This window comes from Gopherus evgoodei, chromosome 18 (genome assembly GCF_007399415.2).
Source record: "Gopherus evgoodei ecotype Sinaloan lineage chromosome 18, rGopEvg1_v1.p, whole genome shotgun sequence".
Lineage (NCBI taxonomy): Eukaryota > Metazoa > Chordata > Testudines > Testudinidae > Gopherus > Gopherus evgoodei.
This window is the reverse complement of record NC_044339.1, coordinates 18,540,432-18,553,554: the sequence shown is the minus strand read 5'-3', so window position 1 is coordinate 18,553,554 and position 13,123 is coordinate 18,540,432. Positions and strand designations below refer to the sequence as shown.

Sequence of the window (13,123 nt, the reverse complement as noted above, 5' to 3'; positions counted from 1 at the left end):
CAGGTCAAATAATCAAGGCTTTAGTTACTTGGCAAAAGTTTCTTTCTGGGCCCGCAGAGAGAAGGCCAGTTGGGTGCATTTGTTCCATTTGCAGCTTCCACACGTATCTAGCCAATGGGATTAAAACAAAAATTCTGATCAATTTTATTTAACGCTGCTTGGGATTTTAAAAACTCCAACTACCTAAATTCATCAAAAAGATTTTAAATCCTGGGTAATTTTTGTTGAAACGCTAATTATCCATCACCTTAATTACCAGAGCAGAACCCCCCAAGGGCTCCTAATTGCCTAATTGAATAAAACTGGGGAGCAGCAGCCAGCGGAGGAACAGTAAAAAGAAACTATTGGCGAGGTTTCCCTGACTGCTGGGGACCAAACAAAAAAAACCACGAGTGGGTTTAGTTCCACTGCCCAGTGGCACATTTTACCCCCCCCCCCCGTCATTTAGCACCCTGCACAAACACAAGCATCAGATTCCTTCCCAGTTGGACCAAGCCAGGCGGAGAGAGCTGGGTGGCTCTATTAATTACCATGGCTGCTCTGAGCTGTCATTGAGAGCAAAGAACTGGGCTCGCTTTCGCCCCTCTCCAGCGCTGGATCTGCACCGGGGGCTTGGGAGGGAGCCTTCCTGGGGCAGGGCAATGGACGAGGCGCTTGCAGAATCGGGCCGGGACTGGCCGTGCCGTGCCCTGGGTGCCGAGGAGCCTTGGGGAGGCAGCTGCTTTCCATACCTGGGAGCTGGGGGAGGGAGGCAGGTCACGCTGCACGCTTCCGGCAGCAGGGAGAAAGGTGTTTCGCCTGCCCGGCGTTTTCTTCCTCCGGAGTGGCTGGCTACACCTGTTTGTATTTACATGCCAAAGAGCCTCAGCAAAGTGAGGACACAAAAAGACCTTTATGCAACGACCATGCCCGGAGTGAGCTAAGAAAACGAGGAGAGACACTTTCTAGCGAGGGGGGGACTCTGGGCTCGCGCCGGTTTGCTTCCCTTCCTGTCGGGTTTAAATTCCCCCTCCCCAAAACCCACCAGCAATGATGGCGCGAGCTGCCAGCTGCCCCGTGGGCGCGGCGCTTGCAGGGTGGGGGGGGGATGTTCGTTCCCCTCGGGAACGGCCCTACTTGTGGATCGCCCCGAGCGCTAGTCTCCCGGGGACCCGGGCGGTGGAAACCCGGCTTCCCCGCAGCTGGCCGCGCCGCCTCACGTGCAAGCCCCGAATCGAAGTGACAACAAATTGTTTAATTTATAGTGTTGGCATCTTGTCCGGAACCGTTTACATCTGCGACCGGCCTGAGCCAAACAGCCCGTCTGACATCCTTTCCCACATGCTTCCTCTGCCCCCCACCCCGTGTGAACGTGTTTTAAATCCCCGACTTTCTCCCCACGCGGACACGCCGCCCCACGTCCACCCGGCAGAGACACGCTCCTGGTTTGGTTTGAAACGCTGGGCGGCGGGGGGAGGAGAGAGACTTTGCAGGAAGAGGAAATAAAGATGCATTTTTCTGTGCAACTCCCAGCCTGGGACGCGGGTTCGCTAGGGTACTTGGGACGGTGACGGGAGAGAAGTGAGATGGCCACCTATTGAACTGGAAATCGCTGTATTTACATATATGAGAAAGCGGGCGAGTGGGGGACGAATATATAAATAAATAGCAAAACAGCCTCCCTGGGTATGCCCTGTTCAGCTCGGCCTTCATTACTCCAACAACATAGGGCACTGCTTGCTTTTGAAATAAAACTCTTGAGAGAGAGAGAGAGAGACAGCACGAGAAGTGTTGGCCTCTCACGTCCCCTGTGCCTCATCAGAAGAGCTGGAGGCAGGAACTAGCTCTCCAGAGAAGTACAACACGCGTGGGGATAATGTGCACACGCGTGCATTTGTACACGCGCGCGCACCTCCAGGCACGTCCCTCACACCTAGGCTCTTCTGCTGAGTGAAGTCCACCCATGTCTACCCCCCACTGTCCCCCCGGCTGCCTGCTCCCTGACCCCATTGCTATGGCAGCTGGTTGGGAAGTGAGCACTGAAAGTGCTCCGAGATTGAAGAGTGAGATTAGTGTAAGGCAGGGACTCGGAGGGGGCACGCACAAAGAGCCAGCCCCAAACCAAAAGGAAGGGAGGGAGGGAGACCCAGACTTCTTAACCAAAGCCATGCACCGCAGACATTTTTCCTAAAACTGCCTCCACAAAACCCCTCTGTCAGATAGCGCAGGCAAGCCGGGCTGGGACCCATGGAGGAAAAACAGCAGCACTCTCTCTTGCAACAGTAGAGTTCCCTGAGCGTTTTTTGCATTGCTAGGCCTGGGAATCTGATCTGCCCGGACGGGGCCAGGGAGGTTGCAGGCTTCAGGTCACTTTTAAGACATGAAGATGAACCACCAATTAAAAATAATAAAAGGAAAAGCCAAATCTATCCTCTTAAAGAGCGAGGTTTGAAGCCCTATAATACGTAATACGAAACACTATAAAACCTTTGACTGGAACTAGCAAGGGAGAGTTTGGATTCGCAACCAGTTCTCTTTAAGAAATACTTCAGCACAGCTCAGCTCTGAAGACTGTTATATCCTCGCCTAGAACTCAAACCTCAGACTTTAACTTTGTCATGTTCCTAATAATGAAAAGCAAATGTGAACGCAAAAGGGTTGGCCATCCTTTTCCAACATGGATGTTTATTTAGAATAGGGCCTTTACAAAAAATCAAACCAGTGGGAACCCTCCACAAGTAATCTAATGATCTCGAAATGGAGCCAGTCGAAGTCGGGTGCGTTACAATCGGATTTAAATGTGTTAACAGCTGAATAGCTGATGTCCCGTCCCATCACATTTTCATTTATGGAAGAGAGATTCTTAGTCCTAGGGAAAGGGTCTCCCATATTATTTACTGTTGGTTTTCTTTTTAAACTATTAGGTCTATTAAAATATGATGCACACACACATAGATAGACATATACACACACACCCGCACATATTGGAAAAACAATTAAGAGGCACATTCGACATTGTTTTTTTTATACCCGATGATCTAGCTGAAATTTCCTTCAGGGTTAACAGATCGCCGAGTACCAGAGGGCTTTAGAACAGAAGATATCTTAATAAAAAACCCTAAGCAAGCAACATTAATTGAAAATACTTTGCAAAATACAGAAAGCATTGCAAGTGGCTGATTCTGAAGGCGCTTAGCATATGCACTTGCTTCTGTGCATACACGCAGACAGTGTGTACACACACATATAATATATATATTTATATATTATAATACGCAAAGATTAATATTATACCGTAAGTGAGTGTGTTTCATTTCTCTGGCTGTGGAATTCCGCAGTTTGGCCCTTACTCATCTTATTATAAAGCCTAATCTTTTGATTTACAGCTATTACAGCCGAGAGGCTCCTATCCCAATAGATAAATTATAGTCTGAAGTGATCCCAGACAATTTGCACCTCTAGCTAAGGACTGCTTTAGCTTTTTAGATTTGCCTTTCGCCTTGTGAGCCAGAGTAAAATTACAAAGAGTTTCTCTCTAACCTGCCCCACTCCCCCAGCCCCTTTCGAAATCAGGTAATAGAGTCAAACTCCCAGGAGAGCTTCACATCTGCTTAAAATATTGTCCAATGAAATGAAATTCTACAACCGATTGTGTGTTTAATATACTGTACACCACTAGCCTGCACACCAAGTCCGCAGAAGATTTGTGTATCGCTTTACCACAGGATATATGGGAGTATTAATAACTACAAACACACATTAATCGGATCGAGGCTTAACGAGTGCGGATCCAGAGGTGTGCTAGGGAAAGTGTGTGCTGGAGTTTTGTGTGACGTGTGGGAACATCAATAGCCTACTGTATTCGATACACAATGTCCTGTAGGTTCATAATCTGTTTTGCAAATAAATCCTCCTGGGAGATGGAAACCGTAGCTTTGGGCTACTGTTTTGAACTGTGATCCCTAAAATCCTCGGCTGAAACCCCATAAACCGCCGGGCCGTGTATTGTATGAAACACCTGATTTTAATCAGAGCTCAGCCCTCCGAATAGACACTTCCAGTTCGCATTCGTGCTCGCGCGAAAGAGCCGTGTTTGAGCAGCAGCGCCTAATGCAGAAGCGAAGTGTCTTGTTCCAGGCAGAGAAGTCCCAGCTAGCGCTTCAGACAGCCGGGCTCTGAAAACCCATTAGCGCTTCAGCTGCAGAAACTCACTTCCCAAACTCCCACCATGGGCGCCTCTAGGGTGGGAGCAGCAGGATAGCTGCTGCAGACACCCAATTCTAGTCAAACCAAGGTGGGGGCATTCTGTATAACTGGGTGTGTAGAACTAGATATTCACATCTGCACCACACACTCTCCCATTAGAGCTGCTAAACTGCAAAATAAAAACGACTCCGTTCTCCTCAGCCTCGCTTCTTCGGCAAGGAAAAAAAAAGAAAGCCCGTGCAAAAATGTCCAGCTCCTTAAGGAAAAGGCAAAGGCAAGAAAAGCTTCGGTATTTTAGGGGTTTTTTTTTTAATGCGAGGCTGTAAACCATGGGTGGAAAATCACAGTATTAATTGCAAGACAACTTCCCTAATAATGCACTCAAAGTTGCCCACGTACATTGCAAGACGCACGCCTGTGTGTGTACATAGCCACATTTCTAACTGTGTGTGTGTTACACATATGCACACAGCTAGGTGGGCCGGTTGGGTGTCCTCAGGGAGCATACTGAAAAAATACAACCTCAGAGGTAAGTTACCGGGCCTTGCCCTGGCGCTGCGGGTGTGAGTTTGTCCTTTTAAAAATAAAAGTGTTTAGAAGTGTCAGTTTTCAGCGACTGTGGGAAAAGGACTCTCACTCCACTTTGCAATGATTCCAAGGGAAGCAAACTACGGGACAAATGCAATTTGCTTTATTATTAAGCCTTTGTGTAGAGTCGTACTCTGATTTCGGACAGAACTGTTGAAAATTTGGAAGAGCAATTCCAACCGAAAGAAGGGGGAAAACCACTGTCTGGGTGGAGGTAGGACTTGGACTCGGTAAACCATGGAAAAAAATATCCCCTGGCCGTGAAAAATAAAAAAAAAAGTAAAGATGGTACATAATAATACACCTGAATTACAAAATAATCCCTGGAAATAGTAAGGTGTTTGTATGTCTTTTTCATCTACCTGGAAAATTAGACGTTTAAACTACAAAATAAAAGAAATCTAAAATACGAGTTAGTTTTCTTCCCCTTCCTATCGCATGGCCATTTAAGAATCTAATTCCTCTTCCCCAGGTTTGAGATACAAACTTCACTCTTGACATGCATCCGACGAAGTGGGTATTCACCCACGAAAGCTCATGCTCCAAAACGTCTGTTAGTCTATAAGGTGCCACAGGATTCTTTGCTGCTTTTACAAACTTCACTCTGCTTACCTTGAACAGCTCTCACCTCGGCACTGCCATGACCTATGGTAAAAATGTATTTACATGCAAGGGGGCAGCTCTCGGATCCCATATATTCTTGTAACTTCCAAGTATTAATAAGTCCTGAAAGACTCAGTGTGAAAGTGCCCCCCGTTTAAACAAACCGGACATCACTATTGTAAACGTATCCAAATACAAATGGAAGTAGTACAGAGAATGAGTTGGAACTTACAGTCTCCAGATATTTTGCACAAAGCCAGAATGAAACAGAAACTAAAAAAAAAAAAATTCAAAATAAAAAAGCGCAGCTTTTGACAGATTCAATAGGTACCTAAATTCCCTAGTGCACCAATACCTTAATATCGACCCAGCTAGGAAACACAGCAGGTATTTCAAGCTGGGCTCTACAAAGGAGGTGGAAGCGGTGGGGGTAGGAATAAAACCACCCTTTTTCCTACAGCAACCCAACTCCTCGTGTGAAAATTCAGCTTTTCAAAAAAAGAAAGGAAAGAAGAACCAGTCCAGGCGCTGGGGAAAAATCTGCCGCAAAACTTAGGAGTTGACATTCCAAAATCACAACCTATAGAAAGACACCACCTTGTCGTGCCCCCCCATACCTTAACCCCCCCTCCCCTCCAGCTGAGAGTCTAAATCTTTCAGTTTCAGCGTAGGAATCTGCGAATCCAAACCCTAGTGAGAAAGGATCCATTTTGATACAAATTCTCTTCCCTTCTCTCTCTCTCTCTGTCTCCTCAATAATTGTCCCTTAGACTAGTGGGGTTTTTCCCTCTCTCTCTCTCAAACGTTAAGTCTCTTTGGATCCTGAAGGCTAGTGCCAAACGCAGATCTCTAGCGCCCACTATTTCAAAAGCCAGGAATATTATTTCACAAGACTTGGAACGACTCAAAAAAAAAAGTTGCTATCCCCTTTCGTCAACTTTGCAGCTAACTTTCGCTTCTCTCTCCCCCCCCCCCCTTTATTGGCCATGTCCGCTCTCCTCCAGCTCCTCCGGGGTGAACCCCATCAAAGCTCTTGTGGGGTGCGAGAAAGACCCCCAGCCCGCAGGAAAGTGCCAGCCGCCGCTCTGCTGAGCCCAGTGCCGTCTCCGCGCTCACACACAAAAAAGGGGTGGACAGCAGGGCTCTCGCATCTATTCCGCTCCAGGAATGAGAACGGGCACGAAAAGGGGGCTCCTGCCCCGCAGCAGCACCCACCGCCCAGCCCTCCGGCGGCACAGATCCGGCGGGACCCGGGAGGGGACCCTGGAAGCGGAAGAAGGGAAAGAAAGGACCTACTTTTGGGCAGTTTTCTCGCCCTCGCCTTGGATCTCATCTTGTCGGCTTGTGGATTCTTCTCCTCCTCCTTGAGCCCAGAAGCAGCTACACACTATCTTCATCTCCCGAGCATTGTCAGTTTGGACACCTTCGCACATGCGCACAGAGCATTCAATCTGACACCCTCGCCAGGGCCAAAAAAACTTTCCAATGTATTCATCACCATCAGGGGGTTTTTTGGTCCTATCCTCTTCTTCAGATCACTTATCTCCCCCCCCCCCCGCACCATCACAGCCTTTCTCTGATCTGCCCCTTTAAGAAAAATCAACCCACTCAGCCTAACCCTTCGCACACTGACCTTACACACTGGACAATATTTAAGGATCAAGGTACCATCCTATAAAGAGGTGATTATTTATTATTAATTATTACTATTATTTAATAGCAATGTTGTAGCACGGAGGTTGTTAGAGGGTGTCGTTCTGTAATTGCGAATATTTTAAACAGGCTTGTTTGGGTTTTTTTTAATTCACTTTTTTAAATTTACTGTAACATTTCCTTTGACAGACAGGGTTTTTTTTGGGGGGGGGGTTATGTTTTGAATTCGGAGGTTTGCGTGGCTATTTAAAAACATTATCTGGGATTTGCGCCATGCGATCATGTAATGGTTTTCACACGGATATTCCCCCCCTTTTTTTTTTTTTTTTTTGAATGCCGTAACGAGAATGTCTGCTGAACATTTTGGGTGTTAATTTTTAATTCAAATATTCAAATACCAGTTTTACACTTTTTCAGGCTTGGGGTGTATGTGTGGCACTTTTGCTATCAGGGTCCTTTCTTTATTATGCTGTGCACATTTGCATATGGCCAATAATGCTAAATATATATGTAACCTTGATGTTGCTAGCAGGGGAGCTGGAATTCTGTTTGGGTTGTTAGCCAAGAGCGGCTGCAGGTAGCACAAGATGCAGTCACACAGTCTGTACGATCTGGCGTGTGTGTTTCTGCACTTTTTTTCCTTCCGACAATTAAGACAAAATAATATGTTAAAAGGTTAAAAAAATAGCTCGCCGGTGTTTTTAAAAGAGACTGAGAATTAAGATGCTGGGTTAAAGAGAAACATATGGTCCAGTCTTCATTTGTGTCTTTTTGATTCTAAGCTCTGGCAGGTACCTGAGTTTGGATTTCAGAAGGATCCCATATCATTTCTATACGTTTCTCTCCCCCACGCTCCACCAAAAAAAAATAATCTAACTCGACCTCCTATCTGGACTGGGCCATCCAGTTCTGAGGCTGTCCCTTCCTGGATGGGAGAGATGCTCAGCCTTACTCATCCCACTGAAGGGGCTCTGAGGAGTAGTAAAGACCCTGGTTTGGAGAGAGCAAAGATGAGTCTCATGATTTTGCATTTTAGGTACCAAAGCAGAATCATTTTCTGGATGCCAGATAATAATAGCGATGGCCTCCTTGGGAATATTAAAAATACTGCTACTCCTAAGTGATCATTGCCTAGACATTGGAGTTGTCCGTGATCCCCGGAAGTGGAGGCACAGACAGATCAGACAGATCCTCTTTGAAGAAAGGAGCGAAGTGTAAATAGCTGGGTGATTGATGTGCTGTCTTTGACTGCGGAGAAAGCACTATTTTAATTCAAGTGGCCAGGTCAGATGGTCACGGAAGAAGGTTGAAAGGTAGGATTTAATGAGATTAATATGGAGGGAGAGCGACTTCATAAACATTCAGTAACAGAAGCGGGCTGGGGAAAGTACTTCGATTTGCAGCGAAGGTGCAGAAACATATTGGGGGCTCGGCGAGCAGAGGCCTCTCACTCCAGGGCATTCCAAAAACAGTTAGGTGGGTGGCTGGGCTCTCTCCTGGAAGCCATTCTGCCAGCTGAACTTTTGCACTGCAGGTGGACGGGGGGGGGGATGGAATTATTTTTGCTAATTACTGGGTTTCCCTTCCTCACTGCGCTCTTTAATTGCAGATGGAAGCAGGGCCCTTTTAGACGCTACTTATTTGGTAATAGGTGGGGAGAGGAAAGAGCCCAATTTTTTAATATACAGTCAGTGAAACTTCCAACCACGTGTCACGAAAAGTGCTGAAATGCGAATTGCAGATTTCTTTCTTGACAATGTATTAATATTCAGAGAGTCGTTTCACTTCATTGTGCGGACCCGCAGATTGGAAACTCAAACTTTTTGTAGCTTAAAATGTTGAAACAGCAGAGTTGACGTTTCAAATCAGTTGAAATATTTCCTACAAAGACCGTAGGTATCTTCCACACCCCTAAAATGAAGTGGTAATGGAAGACCCAGTTTTGGGTTAAACTAAATGTTCTTAGTTCTTTTCTTTTCGACATTATTGTCCATTCACGGTTTTTGCAGAAGAGACATGAAAACAAAACCTTGTTTTTTTCCCCAAATGGCATTTTAAAAAATCGATTTAACAAATGACAAGGGGGCTAGAAGACTATATTAATGTGAGTCAGGGTTCGAGTGCAAACAGCAGATTGGTTTGAAGTTAAGTATCTAAAAGCATGCTATTGCTAATTGCACGCGGGTTCGCTTTTTTACAAAAAGAATTCTGCATGCAAATAATTCTTTGCTGGAGTCCGAATATACAAGGGTGTATCTTGTATGAACTATTAGCAAGAAGAGCATTTCTCACACAAGACTTGTACACATATTAGAACTCCATCGCGTTATATTTAGGAAGCAATGAACTGCAGACAGTGCTTCTGCTCGATCATCTGTTTAACTCTAGTGCTAGAATCCAGCTGTTTGGCTGAGTGAGGGTGCACTCAGGTGCATATGAAGAGCTTGACCTATACCAGGAGGTCAGAAATCACCTTCTGAGCACGGCGGAATCTCGGGGATTTTTATATACCCACAACACACACACCCCAGCACAGCTGCCCCTTTTCCCCTGTACAGCAGGCGAACGTGTAAAAAACGGCTATTAATACGGATTACGCAAAGGTATAATTGAAAGTACTGTTCCCGGCTGTGCAGAGACATCGCTCTTATACAACTCTTCGTAATCATAAGCCTCTTTCGATTGCCAGATATCCAGCATCCCGATTACATACATGTGTATATTTCCTTCCAGAAATAGTGCAGCAGCAGCGTTGCACTAAATGCTGCGTCCGACTAGCCCAGGAACCAGTTGTGTTCCAGGACTTTCTCGTTACAGATTCCTAGACACTGTCGGTGACAAGATGGACTCTCCGATCTATTTTTAAAGGAATAATTGTATTTATTCATTACAAATTAAACAGAGAACATGAAATGCAAAAAGCAAAAGACCTCCCAACTAAGGAGAGGCAGAGAGATTGGGAGCAGCCCTTAGTTTTACTTTGAAAAGATTTTCCCGTCTTGTATTTACTACATCAGCGGTGTTAATATGTGCACAATTTAAATGTGCAACAAAGAGCGAACGGATTTCTCTTCGGTTCCCCATCCCTTCCTCCTCGACCTACAATAATTTACAAAGAAGGAAACCTACCATGCGGGGGGACAGTTTTCCCTCCCTCTCCCCGCCATCCCCTTGCAAAAAACAGGTACAAAACTGACATCGGATTTACCCTCGATTATTGGCGGTGGGGGGGCTAAAAAGCCAAGAACCAATCTCAAACTGTATTTCTCTCTCTCTCTCTCTCTCTCTCTCTCTCTCACACACACACACACACACACACACACACTTTTGAAATTATTGGAAGTGTGCTTTCTTGATTCGGACAGAGGGGAGTATCTATAATTGAACCAGAATCCACGCTGTTTTCCCCAGGGTCCGCTTTTACAAAATTTGTTTTAGATCAAACACATATTTTGATTGTCTTGTTCTTTAAAAAATCCAAACAAATCGAGGAGTGAGCTCCGTTTACACTGCGCTCCTGCTAGGTTCTAATTAATGTGGTTCGATTCGATGCGCAGAGAAGACAGCCGGCTAACATCCTGGTGTTGTATACTATTACATACCTTTCCCCCAGCCCCACACATCCCTGGTTTATACGCCCGCACAGCGCAAAGGGTGTTTTGCTATATTTCAGACTTGACCTCCCAGGGGGATAGAAATGGGACTGAAGACCAAATGCTGGTGCTCAGCAAATCCCAAACACCCAAGATGAAACCTCTAGCCATCCTCAAAAGATACACCCGATTCTACGGCTCCTTGTCAAAAGCCTGACGTCCCTGGCTGGAGCAGACGTGAGACCTACTAGCCGGGTATTTGATTTTACAAAGAAATCCGTATGGTCCCCTTTTGCACCTGTTTGAATACGTATAGCTTGCAGGGATAAGTGGAGGAATGGTCCCTATTCCTTGCGGGTCTACTTGCTTGGGCTGGGGAAGGAAGTCTCTTGGGAACGCCTGGCCTGGCAAGTGGAGCCCCATAACCCTGTGTTTAGCCCCACAGCACCTCCTCCAGCTAGCTCTGGAGCCGCCTGACAATGATTTCAGAGGACGCAGACAATACGGCTGAGCAAGGCACGGGGAATCCCTGCCTACCTCTGGGGGATTTGACGGTAGCTCGCCAGGATCCCCAGACGCATGCTGGGTGCATTCCTGCAGCTGTTTTCAAGCTATACCCCCCCCCCCCGAGGAGGTCACGTTGAGGCAGGCTCTTAATCGTTCTCCTGCCCCATGAAAAAGCTCAGGCCTTTACATTTTAAAACACAAAACACAGGCCAAGAACAGTGCAGAGCCCCTTCTACACAGGGTTCGTGACCGGGGAATTGCAGTTAGCCCAGGCTCACAATCTGGGGCTGGAGAGGTGCGTCTGTCAGCCGGGCACACTCACAAACCAGTCCTGGTGAGATCGCCATTTTAAGAGTCTATAGAATCTGCCTCTGCCCCTATTTCCACCTTCATCTCTGGTTTCTCATCCAGCCAGGACATCTTCTCCCCCCCACATACACAGACTGGCGCGCGGGGTCTATTTTAACGGGGCTCAAGGTGGATACCGAAGTGGTTCCAATGTAGGGGTTGCCTGGCTGGCGTTTTCATTGCAAAGTCCTGGGCTTTCTGGACCTTGTGAACTTGGCTTTGAAAGTACTGTACGCTCCAGGCGAAACTTTGCGTGCTAGGATCCTCGTTCAAAACAACAGCGAGCCAGGTGGGTCATCTTCACCGTCAGCCAGGAAGCTGGCAAGGCAGCCCTGTCTGTGAGCGGACATGTCCACAGCAGCACCTGAGCGGCGGCTTTCAGGTTGTTTTCCGCTGCTTGGCAAACACGGGTTTACATTTGGCAAGCTGGTGTGCACAAGTGCTTTTTAAGTAGTAAAGCAGATTAAAATGGCTGAGATGTTGTGGCTCGAGCAGGAGCTGGGGCACCTGCTCTCTCTTCCCGAGGATTTTAGCACAAATGCTGATTGTTCCTGCCCAGCGTTGGAGGGGGATTATACAGAGAATTATTTTTAAAAAATACGCAAACTCCCCTGCCGCTCTGCTCCAGTGTCAGCGAGGCGCAGATTAGCCACTAAGAATGTCACACGCTTACCTAGAGGGTTTTTCCTTTTTAATCTGCCATCAATAAACGAAGGAAACAACACACACAACCCCCACATTGCAACCCACGCAAGTTCCCTTTCATCCCCGATTATGCCCAGAAATTTCAGCATCTTTCATCCGGGCTTCAAAGCCCCGTTTCTCTGCAGGCACAAGGGGGCAGTTCAGGGCAGGCTGGAAACACTTGCAGCCAGTAAGGGTGGCTGAGAGGTCACCAGCAACTGGCCAGGGGCGAAGCCAGAACCCCGAACTCAGCACCGGGCCAGTTGATGAAGGAGCAGCTGCGGTGCAAAACTCCTGGTTGGCGCTATCTGTGCTCTTCTCTTTCCCTTCGCTGCGTTGAGCCTGTCAAATTGTGTCAATGGGAAAGTTTGTGTTTGTTTTAATAACAGATGTTTACTGCTGCCCTGGAAAAGAGGGAGAGAGAGAGAGAGTGGTGTGTGTGTGTGTGTGTGTGTGTGTGTGTGTGTGTGTGTGTGTGTGTGTGTGTGTGTGTGTGTGTGTGATTTTTTAATGCAAAGGGTTCACTCCTGGTCACAAACCGATTTGCAAAAGTGCCTGTTCTAAAACAACACTGAAATGTGGCCGCAGCACCCGCCTTGAGAAAAGCCAGATTTAGAGTTCTGAACGCGGAGTTATTCCCCTTGACCAAAGGATTCTGCTGGGAAACACGTTTGCCATTCTTTGCCCTGAGCCTGTACCCCTCTCTTGATATTTTTAATGGTGTGGCTAATAAAACGAGCGTGTGCAAGGCGGAGGTGTGGGGGGTGAAAGTGGAGAGAAGCTGAAACGCCTCCAAAAGGAACTGTTCCGATGAAATGGTCTTTAGAATCAGGTAAACACTTGTGCTAGTTTTTTTAAAGGCATGTTATTTACCTAATAAACTGTAATAGCTCCTTCCCTGGGTAAAGAGCTGTTCATTTGCATACGCCTTTGGAAACAAACGAACATCATTTACCCAAACG

General features: G+C 46.7%; 1 protein-coding gene across 3 annotated transcripts in view; it reads right to left on the bottom strand.

Moving 5' to 3' along the window:
* Positions 1 to 7,777, bottom strand: part of PRDM16 (PR/SET domain 16) — a 431,446-nt gene extending 423,669 nt beyond the window's left edge. For all 3 annotated transcript variants that reach the window (XM_030537608.1, XM_030537605.1, XM_030537606.1), the window contains exon 1: positions 6,673 to 7,777. In XM_030537608.1, coding sequence (XP_030393468.1) covers positions 6,673 to 6,709 — 37 coding nt within the window. In that variant the 5' untranslated portion in view covers positions 6,710 to 7,777. The remainder of the gene's footprint in view (positions 1 to 6,672) is intronic.
* Positions 7,778 to 13,123: the final 5,346 nt, after the last annotated feature.